This window comes from Penicillium verhagenii (genome assembly GCF_028828195.1).
Source record: "Penicillium verhagenii strain IBT 33310 chromosome Unknown utg000005l_segment0_segment0, whole genome shotgun sequence".
Classification (NCBI taxonomy): domain Eukaryota; kingdom Fungi; phylum Ascomycota; class Eurotiomycetes; order Eurotiales; family Aspergillaceae; genus Penicillium; species Penicillium verhagenii.
In genome coordinates this window covers 3857579-3874313 of record NW_026643169.1, presented here as the reverse complement: position 1 = coordinate 3874313, position 16735 = coordinate 3857579, and the positions used below count along the sequence as shown (strand labels likewise).

The 16735-nt window shown below is 48.1% G+C and overlaps 7 protein-coding genes across 7 annotated transcripts; 4 read left to right on the top strand and 3 right to left on the bottom strand.

The window, feature by feature from the left end:
- Positions 1 to 127: 127 nt before the first annotated feature.
- On the top strand, positions 128 to 1209 carry N7466_004947 (carbon-nitrogen hydrolase family protein; the record flags this gene model as incomplete). The annotated part of the gene is made up of 5 exons (XM_057164344.1): positions 128 to 139; positions 202 to 294; positions 359 to 642; positions 709 to 787; positions 853 to 1209. The coding sequence occupies 5 exons, from the start codon at positions 128 to 130 to the stop codon at positions 1207 to 1209; spliced, it is 825 nt and encodes a 274-aa protein (XP_057023025.1).
- A 455-nt stretch (positions 1210 to 1664) lies between these two features.
- On the bottom strand, positions 1665 to 2097 carry N7466_004946 (uncharacterized protein; the record flags this gene model as incomplete). Its single annotated transcript, XM_057164343.1, has 2 exons — positions 1665 to 1740; positions 1838 to 2097. 2 exons carry the CDS (start codon positions 2095 to 2097, stop codon positions 1665 to 1667), a joined length of 336 nt encoding a protein of 111 aa, XP_057023024.1.
- A 592-nt stretch (positions 2098 to 2689) lies between these two features.
- On the top strand, positions 2690 to 7913 carry N7466_004945 (bifunctional ATP-dependent DNA helicase/ssDNA endodeoxyribonuclease DNA2; the record flags this gene model as incomplete). Its single annotated transcript, XM_057164342.1, has 5 exons — positions 2690 to 4294; positions 4355 to 4450; positions 4505 to 4999; positions 5058 to 5319; positions 5374 to 7913. 5 exons carry the CDS (start codon positions 2690 to 2692, stop codon positions 7911 to 7913), a joined length of 4998 nt encoding a protein of 1665 aa, XP_057023023.1.
- A 607-nt stretch (positions 7914 to 8520) lies between these two features.
- N7466_004944 (putative serine peptidase) lies at positions 8521 to 10619 on the bottom strand (the record flags this gene model as incomplete). Its single annotated transcript, XM_057164341.1, has 10 exons — positions 8521 to 8737; positions 8812 to 9009; positions 9061 to 9220; positions 9280 to 9385; positions 9440 to 9527; positions 9583 to 9755; positions 9808 to 9930; positions 9990 to 10144; positions 10206 to 10323; positions 10398 to 10619. 10 exons carry the CDS (start codon positions 10617 to 10619, stop codon positions 8521 to 8523), a joined length of 1560 nt encoding a protein of 519 aa, XP_057023022.1.
- Positions 10620 to 12380: 1761 nt separating this feature from the next.
- On the bottom strand, positions 12381 to 13769 carry N7466_004943 (uncharacterized protein; the record flags this gene model as incomplete). Its single annotated transcript, XM_057164340.1, has 1 exon — positions 12381 to 13769. The coding sequence occupies one exon, from the start codon at positions 13767 to 13769 to the stop codon at positions 12381 to 12383; it is 1389 nt and encodes a 462-aa protein (XP_057023021.1).
- A 431-nt stretch (positions 13770 to 14200) lies between these two features.
- On the top strand, positions 14201 to 15376 carry N7466_004942 (uncharacterized protein; the record flags this gene model as incomplete). Its single annotated transcript, XM_057164339.1, has 1 exon — positions 14201 to 15376. The coding sequence occupies one exon, from the start codon at positions 14201 to 14203 to the stop codon at positions 15374 to 15376; it is 1176 nt and encodes a 391-aa protein (XP_057023020.1).
- A 234-nt stretch (positions 15377 to 15610) lies between these two features.
- Positions 15611 to 16713, top strand: N7466_004941 (Alphabeta hydrolase fold; the record flags this gene model as incomplete). Its single annotated transcript, XM_057164338.1, has 2 exons — positions 15611 to 15794; positions 15869 to 16713. 2 exons carry the CDS (start codon positions 15611 to 15613, stop codon positions 16711 to 16713), a joined length of 1029 nt encoding a protein of 342 aa, XP_057023019.1.
- Between the last annotated feature and the right edge of the window lie 22 nt (positions 16714 to 16735).

The window sequence follows — 16735 nt, the reverse complement described above, 5'->3', positions numbered from 1 at the left end:
TGAGGGCATTGGATCCACAGGTGGACTTGATGTGAGCCATTCGCCTTATTACGCCATACGCCTCCTCTTTTCCTCTCTTAAGAGAAAAAATAAACAGTAAAGACTATCACTATTCAAAGACACAAACATGGTTCTCGCGGTAAGTGGGTGAGAGCTTACTATCATCTCAACACGGATCGCTGATCGCTACTCTCAAAATAGGCTGTGGGGCAGCTATGTGCGACAGCAAGCATAACTTCTAATTTGGCTCAATGCCAGACTTTGGTTCAAAAGGCGGCGGCAGCAGGAGCCAAGGTAAATATGCCAAGTTCAATGTCATCCCATACATACACTTTGGCCCGTGGCTGATTCTTATCAGGTATTGTTTCTGCCCGAGGCTTCGGACTATATAGCTTCGTCGGCGGATGAGTCCCTTGCTCTCGCTAGGTCTCCAGAACAAGGAAACTTTCTGTCAACTCTCCAGCAATCAGCGAAGCTAGCAAAAATACACATCAACATTGGCATTCATGAGATAGCCTCCGAGCAGAGACTCAAAAACTCTCTAGTTTGGATAGATGATATGGGCGTCATCACTCAGAACTATCACAAAGTCCATCTATTTGACGTTGACATCAAAGACGGACCGGTTCTAAAAGAAAGCGCGTAAGTCAATCAACGTATACTTAAATGCAAACTTAGCATTAGACGAATACTGAACAATATCTTTAGGAGCGTCCAACCGGGAAACCAGATTCTACCGCCATTTGAAACCCCAATAGGGCGTGTCGGTCTAGCGATCTGTTTTGATGTGAGTTTTGGCCATTGTGTTATATTACAAAAAATATCCAGGCCATCAGCTTACAATTTGAATAGTTGCGTTTCCCCGAGATTAGTCTGGCGTTGAGGCGTCAGAAGGCCGATATCATCACCTATCCATCTGCATTCACAGTTCCAACAGGAAAAGCTCACTGGGAATCGTTACTCCGTGCGAGAGCCATTGAGACCCAGTCTTATGTGATCGCTGCGGCGCAGGCCGGTCCGCACAATGAGAAACGACGGAGCTATGGTCATTCTATGATTGTCAACCCATGGGGAGAAATAGTCGCAGAACTAGGAGACGATCACAACGAACCCCAAATTGCGACAGCAGATATTGACCTGGGCTTGGTCGCAAAGATTAGACATGAGATGCCCCTCCTACGAAGGACCGACCTCTACCCCGAGATATAACACTGAAAGTTCAAGGCAGAATCAACTTCAATGTTCATACTTCGTACATGGGCTAGGTATCTAAATAGCAATCAATGCAAATGTTCGCGAGTGCATGTGGGAAAGCACACGTATAGGTCAATGTATATCGATCATATATTTCATATTATTTGATGCCGCTTAAATAAGTGACCGAGTCTCAGTAGGGCCATACGTAATAATAAGAGGATGATGGAAGGACCAATGTCATTTTTGTCTTAGCCCACCTGTATTGATGTGATGGAGGGGACGAGAGTATAGAGTAGTACAGCAGATAAGCAGGCGAAAATGGAAATGAAACATGCGAAAAACCCCCATCTAACAAAAGGATCGGAACATCATATCTGCCATGGCAGGTGGTACAGGCGTCAACCGAAATAGTTGCTTTCCGATCTTCTCTATGTACAGTGTACAGATTAGGCTCAAAAGGGAGCCACTTATTTCTTGGGCTCTTCCAAGATACCCTCAGCCTCCAGTCGTCGACGGGCCTCCTCAAGCGCCCAGGTTTGTATGCTAAAATTTGGGGTTAGCATGCGCGTTTCTCAGTAGCCGGATCAAGGACGCGGCCAAAGCTAGAAGCCAAGGAAAGATTTAAACAAGGGATACATACGAGGTATCAGGCTTGAAAACATATGCGACACCAGCAACCAGGAAGCTACCGATGAATCCGTAGTACCAGATGTTCTCCCAGCCCTCCTTCACGTACTTCTGGCCGGGCTTGATACCGAACAGCCAGCCAGTTGGGGGGTCGTAGTGATCGCCATGGTCGGCAGCACGAAGGTTGCTTCGGGTAGAGAAACCCTGAGCGGCTTGCGGCTTGCGGAGCAGGCAGCGCGAGCGAAGAATATGCGACACTGGTCGGGCAGGCATGTTGAAAATGGGGGATGGATGTGAGGTGGCTAGGAAGTTGAAAGCGGTCCAGCGAAGGAAATTTCGGTATCGAGGGCAAGGCAAATAGTCGCCTTGGCCAATGTGACAGCACAATGCCAATTGGGAGTATGAATTGACGAGGAAGGGAGGGGAGGGGTCTCGGCGGTTGATGCTGAAGCCGCAAAAGGCCGATGGAGAGCTGGTGGTCATCGCGCTAACCCTTTTGGGCCATTTTCCCTTGGCCGCCTTTTGGTGCCTTAATGCCTTAATGCCTTAGTGCCTGGATTTTTAATTTGTGACATCGTTATCGGTGCCTCACGAAAGAGGCAGGAACGACGCGCGACGCGTCCAAACGTTATCGTCCGAACGCCAATTAAACCCCCCTCCTGTCAACAGTGCTAAACCCTGGTCTCCTCCAACTTCGTCAGATCAATCTGCTTGAGTACATATTCTGTCTTCGTACTGGTACGCTCCTTGGACTCTGTCTGATTGGCCGTGCGTTATGTTCTATTACTGAAATTGTTGATCCGACAGCTGCAGAATGTATTGATCCACTTTAAAAGAGGCATACATATAAACCTAGATTGCCACCATGGCATCGAGCAAGAATTCAAACCCAATCTCCTCGAACTCTCGCAACAAGTTGAATGCTTTTCGCTACCAAGACGACGACTTGCCCCAGGACAAAAAAACTTCGAAAGATGAGAGCAAAGAGGCCCACCGCAACAAGGAAAACCAAAGCTCGTGGTTAAATGGAGTGGTGGACCAAATGCAGAGATCAACGGATAAAATTGAAAGACCCGAACAACTCGAGGCCGAAGCTCCGAAAGAATCCAAACCAGTCAAAGACTGTCCTCATACCCCCGGGAACCGAATACCTCTGGCGGATTTGATCAGCAATGCCGAAGACTCGTTCAATCCCGCCCCAGGCCCGGAAGTGACGCCAGTTGACCATGTTATCTGGCAGCATATTCCGCCCAGCTCAAATCCAGATTCATCTTCGCAGACACCAGCAAGTCGTCGGAGAAAACGACGCCATAGCTCCTCGCCTCCAGGATCTCCTTCGAAAGACAAATCGAAGAAGGCTGAGAAGGAGCCACTCGATTTGCAATCAATTCAAGCGCTGCTCAAGACACCCCAGCACGACCTCGCCACTGAGTTGTGGAACAATTATATGGATAAAAACATAGTCGAGAACTCGGAGGATCTTCCAGCACCACGCCTTGCCAATCTCCTCTCCTCTTCCCCTCAAACCCCAAAATCTGGGCGAACAAGTCGAGACTCTTCTGGCTTAAGAAGATCCATCAGTTGCGCTGCTGAATGGCCAAGTTCGCGTGCGAAGAGAAGGCGAGTAGTACGGCAAGACACGAATTCAGGCCGCGGGATATTCTCGCGCACAAACAGCAATGTGCTGGATTCGGGCAATGGGAAATCATCCAGGATCAATTTCTTGCTCGAAAAAATTGAAAGAAGTCTTAGACCAGCTCACCCAGCCGATACTGGCCCACTCAACATTTCCCCTTTACGACAACGTCTGGACGCCGAACGATGCCGTTCATCTTCTCCGATTGCGGACAGAAAAGGTCATGGAGATACCATTGCCGTCCAAGAAAGCTTTCCCGAATCTGGATGTAAATCTGGCATCAACTTAGCACCAATTCATGAAGCTTCTTCGTCAGATTTTGGTGACGATGTCCTGGACCAAGACTTCATGGACTTGGCTGATGCCTCAGAAGATCCATTTGTGGTGCCTCCAGCAAGTCGAACCAGTGTCAACGAATTTGGCTCATTTGGATCCAGCTGGTCCAAGTTGGCAGCAGAAAAGGCATTTTCAAGCCATATCACACGACCGTCAACTGCCGACAACATCCCACGAGTTGTGGACACGATAAATAACGAAACGAAGCCCGATGATTCAGACGATTTCGATGACGACTACGGGGACTTTGATGATATTCTCGCGGTGTGTGACACCAAATCGGGAAAGATGGATTCATATCAACCGGTCACGGTGAAGCAAAAATCTGTAAAGCAGCTGGAGCCGTCCCCCGTTGCCCCAATCACCCAAGTTCCTGCCAAGTTGGACGCGAAAACAGATGATGTCGCAGATGCTTTCTCTGATGATGAATTCGACGATGATTTTGATCTGGATGCGATTGAACAATCCATGAAGCAGACAGGTACAGATGGAGCCTACGTTTGTCGCTCTTAGTGGTTTTTTATCACTCAAACATATACTAAAACAATGAAATAATAGAATTTGCAAAATCGCCAAGCCATTAAGCGTTATTCAATCGTGGATATCGCTGAAAGTACGTATGTCAATTCAAAAGGACGCACGCAGCCTGAGCAAGTTAGTCATCAACTTACACTTCGACATTGAACATACCAGTTGACAACAGAATAGGTCCTTTCGGTTGAGGATACAAAAACCAGAGCTCGCAAAGTCATTGTACTACGTGAGACTTGGTTTGATACCCCTTGCAACAAAGATTCAACCCTTCATTTAGTTGGGGAGTTTGACTCGTTTGGCCTATGCGTTGTGGACAACGCCAATCATATGGTCATTCTCCATCCTGATCATCTCATATCCGCCACGGTTGTGGCCGACTCAATTGACTGCCAGCGACGAGCAGTCATTCAAGACCGTATCAAAGCTTTTTCTCAACTCGAAGCACCTCAGGTCTTCGGTAACATCTTTCACGAGGTCTTTCAAGAAGCTTTGAAAGCCAATTTGTGGGATACTGGGTCTCTCAGGTCCTTGGTAGACGGCGTTCTTGAAAAACGAATCGAAGACCTTTACGCAATCCAAATGGGTGTCCCTGAAGCCACTGAAAACGTGATGAGCAAGATTCCCACAGTGCAAGCATGGGCCGATGTCATGCTCCACGCGAAACCGCAGGTACGTGTACTTATTAGTATCGGCATATGTGTTTGGTACGCTAACAATTAATTTTCAGTCCAACTCTATGGTTGAGGACCGTCAAAATGCAAAACTCAACCTGAGCATTAGCAAGCTGCTCGAGGTAGAGGAGCACGTTTGGTCTCCAATGTTTGGACTGAAAGGAAATATCGACGCCACAGTGGAAGTTTCATGCAATGGTGAAGATGGCAAGAGAAATCTTGTCGTTCCTTTAGAACTCAAAACTGGAAAACGAGATACAAACCAGGGTCATAGGGCGCAAACGGCTCTCTATACCCTCCTGCTCTCGGACCGTTACGGTTTGTTCAGACCACCGAGTCAAATGGGTGGCACTTTACTAATAATATTCTTAGACATTGACGTGACGTTTGGTCTATTGTATTATCTTGAGCTCAACAAGACCATGAGCATTCGAGGAATTCGACACGAGCTCCTTCAGATGATCCAAGTGCGTAATCGCTTGGCAGTATTTATTCGCGAGAAGTTGGAGCTTCCCCCAATGCTGAAGAGAGCCCGCATGTGCAACAGGTGCTATGCGAAAACCCCTTGTCTCATCTATCATAAGCTGTTGGAGGGAGGCGATGGTGAAACAAGTGGCATGGGGGAAGATTTCGATGCAGTAACAAGCCACTTGACACAAAAAGATCGCGAGTTCTTCAATAAATGGGATGAGCTTCTGACCAAAGAGGAAGGAAACCTCACCAAGTTTCGACGAGAGCTATGGACTCTACTGAGCAGTGAGCGCGAGTCTCTCGGCCGTTGCTTCGGAGACGTGGTCATCGATCCTCGGACGGCTTTTGAGGATAAGAACGGATCCAGGATCAATCGTTATCGCTACACTTTTACCAAAAAGCAAGCTTCTCCGGGGTTTAGTTTCGCAGATTCCCAGATCACAGCTGGTGAGCCAATCGTTGTTTCAGATGAAAAAGGACATTTCGCCCTTGCCAATGGTTATGTTATCGAGGTTAGCAGGTTACACATCACCGTTGGTGTCGATCGAAGCCTACTTAACACCCGATCACGAACCGCTGGGTTCCATCCGGTCACAAATCAGTCCTTTACTGGCATCATGGAAGTCGAGAAGGACGGGGATTATGTTCTTGAAAACCCTCTTGATGAACGGCAGACATACCGAATCGACAAAGACGAATTCAGCAATGGCATGGCCAATATTCGCAATAATCTTGTCTGCATGATGGACAAAGAGCTCGCTCAATCAAAGCATCTTAGACGCCTGATTGTTCAGGGTGAATCTCCTGTGTTCAAGCCCTCGTCATCAGCATACACCATAGCTGATCCTGGCAGCCTCAATGTTGACCAGAAACAAGCAATTGAGAAGGTGATGAGTGCCAAGGACTATGCTCTCATCCTTGGAATGCCAGGAACTGGCAAAACAACCACCATTGCCCATCTCATTCGTGCACTTGTTGCGCAAGGCAAAAGTGTTCTGCTGACTTCCTATACTCATACTGCGGTTGACAATATCTTGCTTAAGATTCGCGATGACAATATTCGCATTCTTCGTCTTGGTGCAGCCAGTAAGGTTCATCCAGAGGTACAAGAATTTGCAGATTTAGCAGCAATCCCCAAATCGACTATTGAGGAGCTCAAAGAATCTTACGAAAAACCACAAGTGGTGGCAGCAACGTGCCTGGGAGTGAATCACCAAATTTTCAACCAGCGTATCTTTGATTATTGTATTGTCGATGAGGCCTCGCAGATCACTCTTCCCGTGTGCGTAGGCCCTATCCGCATGGCAAGATGTTTTGTCCTTGTCGGTGATCACTATCAACTCCCACCCCTCGTCCAAAGCAAAGCTGCGGCTGAAGGTGGACTTGATGTCAGTCTCTTTAAGCTGCTGTCTGATTCCCAACCCGACTCAGTCGTCAACCTGGAGCATCAGTACCGCATGTGTGAGGATGTTATGCTACTCTCAAACACACTAATTTACTCTGGCCGTCTCAAATGTGGCACACCAGGAGTAGCAGCCCGTTCACTTGAAATCCCGAAAATTTCCGCACTCGAACAATTTCATTCAGATGGAGCTTATTCCTCCAAATTTGAACACCAGCAAACAGTGTGCCAAGGCTCAAGTCACGGCAGCTGTTGGCTAAATGACTTGTTGGTGCCATCAGCAAAAACACTGCTGGTCAACACCGACCCTCTTGGCCCTGCGGCTCTCGAGACTTTGCAAGGACAACGAGTCATCAACTCTATGGAAGCTATCCTATGTACGCAGCTTGTCGAGGCTTTCATTGCATGTGGTATACCAGCACGGAACATCGGTGTTATCACCTTCTACCGCAGCCAGCTTGCTCTCCTTCGCCATAGTCTTCGCCGCCATGCTCCAGAGCTCGAGATGCACACTACGGACAAATTCCAGGGTCGCGATAAAGAGATCGTGATCCTTAGTTGCGTCCGCAGTAACTCGGAAAACCACGTTGGTGAACTTATGCGTGACTGGCGTCGCGTCAACGTTGCCTTCACTCGTGCACGCACCAAGCTCCTTGTTGTCGGCAGTAGATCCACTATGCGCGATGGCAACGAGCTTCTTCACAAATATGTTCGGCTGGTTGAAAGCAAGGGTTGGGTCTACAATCTACCGCCAAATGCTACCGAGAATCACATTTTCCAGCCTGACACGTTAGAATCTTCGGGAATGCCCCTTACGTCTCCCAAAATCGCCAAGACACCCGCTGGGGTAAAAAAGAACAGAAGTCCTACTGTCAAGAGTGAACCCCGGTCTCGTGAGCCACTGAGTCCTCTCGGCTCTAGACAACCTGCTTCGAATCTTCGAGTGCCTGAAAAGAAAGGGGCAAAGATTCTGAATGGAAACGCAATCCTGGGAAACAGACCCATTCTTCGAGATATTGTGAATGACATTACTGGCTGAAAGGGCTGAAAAATTTGAATGCTTGAGCCCTTTTTTGGTTATTCGTCTTCTACCTAACGCCTTGTAGCCTGCACATGTGGGTACTAGTAGCATCAATTGATAGGTTGTTTCTAAGGTTGTAATTGATGTGTGGCATGACTTTGTATGATATATCAAGATTGTGGATAATCATGGTGCATGTTTTCGCGTTGAAACTTGGAATTATTGCAAAGATCTTCTACACATGCATTAACCTTGAACACGAGGAAAGAAAATTACCAATGATTAATAAATCCCTTCCCAGTAATCAAATGGGAAGGTTCAAATGTTCAATGTTCTTTAATGCTCTAATTTCCTTTTGGGGAGTGCGCTGGAGCTGACCATAACTGCAGACTTTGGACTCAGTTAGGAATTGTAGTATGGTAATATTATCAATGATGCCATGGATGCTACATATGGTATGTTAAAGCGACACCTTCTGGAAAGTCCAACACCACACTGAAGTTTGGTCAACATCTTGCTGACAGAGATGACACACAATTTCTCAAAATTTCTAGGTAAGCGCCTAAGTTATCACTTGAAATCTGGATTCTTTCAAGATTCTACCTATTGGCATACCGGTTTCTCACTATTTATAGTATTCCGCCACCCAAGCCTTGATCTGGGCAACTTCGGTGTCAATTACCTTCTGAACGCCAGCATTCACTTTGCCATTCTCCAGAATAAGATCTGAGCAGTGGAAACCACCGGGGATGATGTTGACAGGAGCAGAAGTGCGCGACTTGAGAGGACCTCCTGAGCGGTACTCGGATGAGACACCAGATTCTCTCCAGGGATCGTATTGCCTAGATATTAAGAGCAAATCAGTCACAAACTCTCGGACATGTGAGTTAAAAATGAAGCTTTCAAAATTGCATACCCGTTTGTCCAGGTCAATCTGGTAGTGGATGTCAGGTCCCAGCCCTTGGTGTATGCGTTAACATCAGCGGCAGTCTTGCCCTCGGCGCTACCGTAAGAGTAGCCATTGACGGTGGGGAAGAAGAGAGGGCATTGTCTCTGCCAGTAGGCCGCGGTCACGGTACGGGAGACAATGGTCTCAACATCAGATGGTGCACCACTATAGAGGTTAGACTCCTGAAATCAGACGGGAAAAGACCGGATAACTCACTCTTGCCAGTAGAACAACGGCTCGTTGCAAAGCAACCACTGCCATTGTCTGTCGATTTCGTTGCCTACGGTAATATCTGTGTAGAATGGGCTGGATGCGTTGTAGGTATCGTAACAGGCAATGCTGTTGCTGTCGGTCCAGTAGCCATAGCTAGAGCAGGCTATACACAAGTACTTGTCAGTTTCCTGGTAGGTTTTTGCCGCGTATGGGACAGCTCACAGTCGGGGAAATAGACGGTCTTGAACCACTTGGCGTAGCCGCTAAGCGCCTTCTTGAGGCCAACTCCATCTGCGCCGGGCACAACACTTGCTCCTGCTTCAACACCCTAAATATCACGTTAATATTGGTTCTTCCGGACGGAAGCTAAAATGGTATTTACCTCGACGTAGTCACAGAACTCAAAGAATTCTGAGTATCCGGTGTAGAAGCTGTTGGACTGCCAGAGCCAAGGACCATTCTGCAATGCACTAATCAATGTCAGCTTTTTTGTCCAGTTTGGGGGCTCAACGGATGAGTACATACGAAGCAAAGTCATCATAGTGCTCAAGACCACCAAGTCCAAACAGTGCCTGGAGCTCTTTCTGTTGCGCTTTGGTGCCATGAGCGCTGACTTGATCAACGTAATCGACCACACGCGAGACGTCTGCACTGCAGTTCTGTGCCATTCCTTCCTGGACAGGCTTGAAGTATTGCCACTGCACACCAATTAGCACAATAAATGATATGCAAGTTCCATGTATGGCTTACGTAGTCATCAATTGCCTCGACGGGGGCACTGGAGGCGTGGTATGCCCAGAATGTGCCAGGAGCGACGGACTCTGTCCAAGCGGTCAAAGCACCACTGTAGGATCCTCCGCTAAGAACCCAGGGCTAAAAATGACAGATGTTAGCTTAAAGTGTCGATTTTTGTAATGAAGGTGTGTGCATACAGCATTCTGAGCATTGCTGCTTTTGTTGGTGTCAAATGCCAGGTCCACGTTCTTTGCAAAGTACGTCAAATCCGCGATGTTGTTCGCCAAAGTAAGATACTGCAAGTTCTCGGTGGTCAATTCGTCATATGGCGAAGATTCTCCCCAGTAACGGTCTATTGGAGGGTCAAGTCATTAGCTTCATGCCGGTCGTTGGGCTCAAGGAAACGAACTTACGCTCAAGCAAAATCGCAGCGCCCTTGATCTCCTGCGCATAAAGACCAGTGATTGTCACGTTCGTCAAGTAGCCAGTGTAGTCAGCGGCCTCAGCCTCACCGGGCGTAAAGAGTACTACCTATTAATTGCCCGTGGTTAGTCAGAGTCAAAGTTGTTTCGAAAGTAGCATTAGACTTAGGGCAAGGTATTTACAGGAGATCCCGGTCCAGCCCAATATTCCGAGTTCCACCAGTAGCGCTGTGAGAAAGTTCCAAGGCTTGGGTTCGCATGATCAAGTAGCTGCTCAAATGTTGACTCCTGGATCGTCGTAGTTGACTCTGTTGTTGCTGGAGGTGGAGCAGGTCGTCGTGGGCCCACCGCCTGTGCCAATGGGGCGGCGAGCAAAGACACGGCAATGCTAGACAGTATATACATCGCAGCAAATTAAGAGCGAGGGTTCCCAAGTCAATTCTGTGAGGAAATCCTCGGGGGAGGCTTCTTTTAAATGTACAGGGGACATGTCCGCGCCTCTTCTGCAGCTAAAGCCATGGTGCCTGCCCTAGTCCCTTCGAGTCTGATAAAGCCGGGAAGTGTAAAGAAGTGGAGACGAGTAAGATAGCAATGATTTTGTCATATGGCGAAGCGAAAGCATTCCGGCGGAGTTCCTAGCGTGATGTCTTGCCACTTGAGAGAAAGCACTAGATCTGCTTGGCACCTGTTGTTACAAATTTCTCCCAATTTACATGCAAGCAATTGAGTAGTATGGTTATCTCCCCTGTTACTGACAATTTGAAACCATACTCGATAAATCTATTCTACTGGACATTTCGAAATTTACACGGCAGGGGATTCTTCATTTCGATTATGAGTTAAGGTCGTGGCTACTGCGGGGGCCAGGCTAACGCAGGCGAGCTATGCCACGCCCGTCGGGTGTCCGAGATTGCGTCTCGTGGGGCGCCATAGCATGGGGTTATCACCCAACTCAGATCTCTAACTATGACTGGTCATTGATAAGTACGATAACAGCTAGTGTTCCTGGGACGCGAGTGCACAAGCCCAATCAATGCAGTCATAAGGATAAAAAGCCAGGGGAATATCCAGGGGAATTGAGGAAATTTCCATTCCCCGCACTCGTCAACAGATGCGGAGGCCACACGGAATACCCGGATGATTCTGTGGTATTCTATCGGTACAATGCCTTTATTTTATGCAAGTAATCAATATATGTATTTCCAAGGTTGCTTGAAGATATTGGACAAGTTCTTGTTGTTGTTGTTGTTGTTTTCGTTATTCACCTGGTTTGTTGAATGATTCAACGGAACTTTCAAACATTATCGAATCGTTTTGGAGTACAAGCAATAAAGTGTAGTATGCATGAATAAAAGCTCGCGTGGTTCCAAGGTAATGCAGATCACGCTCTTGTGTTACATTGTTTTTCTCACAAGGCTGAGCGGTTTTTTTAGTTTGATTCGCATATTTGCTGCAAGTCAATGGAAATCATCTGCCTAGACAAGCTAGGTAGGTGATTGACAATGTGCATTGCGAATCGCGTCTCGTGGCACCAAGCGTTTACCACTGACCTAACTGTACAGACTTGACGGGGCTCTTCTTAGCAAAACAACAATAAAATCCCAAAGAAAATAAGAAAAAAAAAAAAGAAAAAAAAAAGTAACGCACAGAATAGACCCTTCATTCTACTTATTTAGTGGATTTAAAATGAAGAAAAAAATGGACTCGCGGGGAATCGAACCCCGGACCACTCCCATGCTAAGGGAGTATTATACCACTAAACCACAAGCCCAGTGCGTGGAAGTAGCCACAAACTTTGGCTATATGACGCTATCGTTAAATTACTGCCATTACTAACCTGGTCTTCATCCTTCAACCCAATCATTCAAGCTTGGATTCTCCCAGGTTCGCGATTCCAAGTCCGTTTATTTGGTCCAAGCACTTGAGCAAGGTTTTCTGGAATTGAGATTGGAATCCATGCATGTGCAATCTTATATGAAAGCATTGAAAAAACCAACCTCGAAAGGATTTTCCTGCATAACCTCAGTGCTTGGTAATGTCCAGTTCTTCTTAAGGTCCTGGTTCAATGTTCATCATTCGAATGTTGGAAACATTGAATGTTTGAAAAGTATATACATATTGAACTGCAACTTCCAACCTCGGAAGTTCCAGATGTCCTCAATCCCTTCAATTTTCGGTGTCTTCCTCACTCTGTTCAGAACCCTGCGCCAGTTTTTCAATTTTACGCACAACCTGCAAAGTAGCATAGTAGCTGAAGGGCAATGCAAAAAACCACAATCCACAGTTGATACTTGCCGTGGCAATCAAAGCTGTAGGAACAGCCTGGACCCCAAATCCTACGGCCACTCCAGCCGTTTCAATCCCCCGGAGTAGAGAGCTATATCGGATCTGATCTCCCGGAGAATCCGAAAGATTCCCAATACACCAATAGATATAGTTTTCGACAAGACCAAGGCTAATGCGCTCAAAAAGATACAGCCCGAAACCTCGGCCAAAAGCTCGCTGATTATCCCAGTCTAGAACAGGTTTTGTGCGCCTATATTCGTCTTGTATAATGACCGCCCAGATCCACGTTGCGCTATTCAACAGCGCAATGAGCACAAATGTAAAGACCGCCCGCCATTTTCGACTCTTGTGCCATGGCAGATCAACAAGGGAGCCGCCGAGCCAGGTCGCGAGTGTTCCGACGACCGCAGACATGAAGCTGCCAAGAGCTCGCGACCTCACCGTGAAGTAAGTCTCCAAATAGGTACCCGGGTATGCCTGGATCCATCCAAAGTACCAAAAAAGAGGAACAAGAAGCAGGATCGACCTGCTTCTGATCAATCGCCACATTTGCAGCGCCTCTTCCCGCCAATGAATACCACGGGTTGCTTCAATCCGCGTATGATCGTCTCGTTGCACGTCCTCCGGATTGGAGAGAAAAAGGCCAAATACCAGACCCAGGCATTGGATCGCGATAAAGGCTATATAGGTCTGGTATCCGACCTTTCCTTGGTGGTCCACCTTATGATTGATTCCCAGCGAGACAGCCCCGCCAATAATGTTGCCAAAATTGCGGAAAGTGAACCACGTCGCGATGTAGCGACCGCGTTTATGTTGCTCTGGATACCCGGTTGCGATGGCCCCCTCGACACTCCAGAAGAAGCCTGCACTGAGCCCACATGTTACGGAACCGAAATACACGAGCCATGTTGCACCGGTGCGGTTGTTTAGGTACAGACCGGCGGCGTATAGTGGGTATCCGATGGAACCGAGAGAGAGGGTCCAGCGGAAGCCGATGATGTTGGTTATCCATGGCCCTGCGAAGCAGGTGACTGTCATAAATGCATACAGTAGGGCGTTGGCTGCGTTTACTAGATCGGGGCTTTCGGAGCCGCCGACTCCAAGGCCATTCATGGCGCTCCATATCCCCGGGGCGCAAAATGCGCAAAGGCCCACGATGAGAATTTGAAAAAGAGTGCTGCGGAAAAATGGGGGTCGATGTTTGGTCGACATCACTTCATGTTGATTATTGATTGCGATAGTGTTGTTTGCCTGTATCTCATGGTCCATTTTGAGGGATTCCATGGTTGAAGAGGTACCCCATATATGTATTTGTTTTTAGCTAGAATAAGGGACCAGAGTGTAGTATCAATCACAAGGTTTTTTTTCTTGAGACTGGCTGTATAAAATAGAAGAGAGTACTCATGCACAGACCTCGGAGTGATGATAACCGTGATATAGTTTGTAGACAATTTAGTATAGGAATATCCCCGCAGCACGAACAAGCATGTCGGAATGACACAATTTACCTGCCGAGGGTATTGCGAGACGATGATCCGGTAAACGTGAGAATGCAATATTTCATGCGTGATAAACCAACACGATCCAATCATATCGCGTCATCGTTAGCAAGGATGGGGACTGTCTTGTAGAACGCGGGGTTCATTTAAAGCCATTGAACCCTGCTCTTGTAAATCATAGTAGATTTCTATCCCAGCAAAATGGCCGCAATCACAGAGCAACTTTCAATCCAAAAGCTGCACATCAATGATGCGCCCCCATCAGTTGTCTCATTCGAACCCTTTGATCTGCCATCGTCGAACCAACGTGTGCTGGGACCTCCCCATCCACCGAACACAGTGATACCCCTCGCCCTCCAACTGACAACAACCATTGATATCCCAAGCCTCGACGAGATAGTAGAGACAATCAAGACTGCCCAACAAAAAGATGGCACGTTTACTAAACGCCTTGCTCGACATGGCACTTTACTCTTCCGAGGTCTCCCCATCCATAACGCAGAAGAATTCAGCAAATTCGCCCACGCCTTCGGCTACAAACCTCACGAGATAATCGGAATAGTCGTCGACAGACCTCTCCTCGCACCGAACGTCGCACCCGCCAACGAGGCACCCAAAGAAGTCCTCATATACAACCACAACGAGTCCCCGCAAGTACCGCATGCGCCCGAATACATTTTCTTCTACGGCCACCACGCCCCCAAGAAGGGCGGCCAGTCGCCCATCTCGTCATCGCTGGAGATCTTTAATCGTGCTCAGCTCGAGATCCCCGAGTTCATCACCGAGCTAGCAGAGAAAGGCATTCTAAGCCGAGTAACGTATAAACACGAGAAACAATACGCGGGCGGCTCTACGCTCCGTCAAGCTTTTGGGAAAGAGATCGTGGATGGGGATGATGAGCATACTAAGCGGCGGAAGATTGAGGCGCAAATTGCGCGGTATGGACGGGGGGAGCATACGACGTGGGAGTGGACGGATGATGGGTTGGTTTTGACGCATCGGTTGCCTGGGATCAGGACTCAGCCTGGTACTAATTTGCCAACTCTGTTCACTGGATTGGCGGCCTATTGGAAGAGGACGCAGGTTGATTCAGAGGCTCGTAAGAATGTTACGCAGCAGCTTTTTGGTGATGGGTCCGTTATTCCGGAAAAGTATCTGGCGCATCTCGCGAAGATTACCGATGAAGTTCGAGTTTTGCATCAGTGGCAGGAAGGGGACGTGCTTGTTTATGATAATGTTATTGCCCAGCATGGCCGAGAGCCCTGGGAAGGCGAACAGGCTGATCGAGTGGTTTTGGCAAGTTTATTCGATGGCCCGAGTGTCCCAGGGGCGTATGGGTATGGGGACTGGGCTCAAGTGGTCCAGGCTCTCGATTGATGTGGTTTCCATGTCCTGGCGTATTTTTACAGAGATATTGAAGTACTTTAGTCTTATGATGTTCAGTATTGAAGCTCCACTCATTATCTCTTCTCCCCCGAAACCCCGGTCCCGCTTGATCGGCAATGAGTTTATCCCCAAAGGGGAACATAAACCGTGCCTACACCTTGAAAAAGAGCTCCAACCCACGGTTTTAGTTTGACACATAATTCTTATCCTCAATTGACCTCGAAAATGTTTCCCGATCTACCAGAAGGAGGCCACACCGTGGTCTATTCCACGGTCGACAGCCATGATGTTAAGCTCGATTACTACCTCCCCCGCACCACCGGCAACCTCCCCGCAATGATCTACTATCACGGTGGTGGCATGTCCGCCGGATCACGACGAGGACGCGGTCTCCCGCAATGGATGTACGGTACGTGAGCCCAAGAACTCCATCAATATCAATCCCCCAACTCGAAGATGAAGAGCTCTAACTCAGTCCTCCAGACCACTGCCAAGAAAAGGGCTACATCTTTATCTCCGCAGACTATCGTCTCTGCCACCCGAGCAACGCAATTGACCAGATCGACGACGCAAAGGCTCTATTCAGCTACATCGGAGGACCACAATTCGCCAGCGAGCTGCCAGAGTCCGTATCGCTTGACACATCTCGCATCGCCGTAACGGGTTTCTCCGCAGGCGCCTACTCTGCCCGCGCGGCTTGTCTTTACGCAACACCCAAGCCCGCGGCTCTTCTCAGCGTCTACGGATTGGGTGGAAATATGCTTTTGGACCACTGGACACGCGCCCGGCCACCAACCTCGCTTGCCAAATTCTTCGATCTGAGCGCAGTTCCGGCCTTGTTGGCGGATAAGACGGTCATCAGCGATGATTTTGTCGAGGGAGGCATGTCGAAGAGATTTGCGCTTACCATCGACTGGGAGATCAAGGGCACTTTCTTGGATGGTGTTTTTCAGAGAGAGGGTCTGGGAAAGCTGTTAGATGCTGTGCCGGCTGAGAGGCGGTTTGAGGCTGTTCCTGAGGACTTGAAGCCTGGTATGCTGCAGGAGTTTGTGAAGGAGGATTATCCGCCCTCGGTATTTGTGCATGGAAAGAGTGATGAGGTTGTTTCTCCCGATGAGAGTGTTTATCAGCATGAGCAGCTTGAGAAGTTGGGTGTCCCATCACAGCTGTATCTTGTGGAGAATGGGCCCCATGGCTTGGAAGGGGCGATTATGAGGAGAAAAATGGCCGGAGTGCAGATTCCTGGTGACGATAAGGCGGTTGCGGACTCGATGGAAGCTTATGGAAAAGCTATGGTTTTCATCGACGGTATTTTCAATTCAGTTTAGAAAGAATTAAGTAGAATTATAG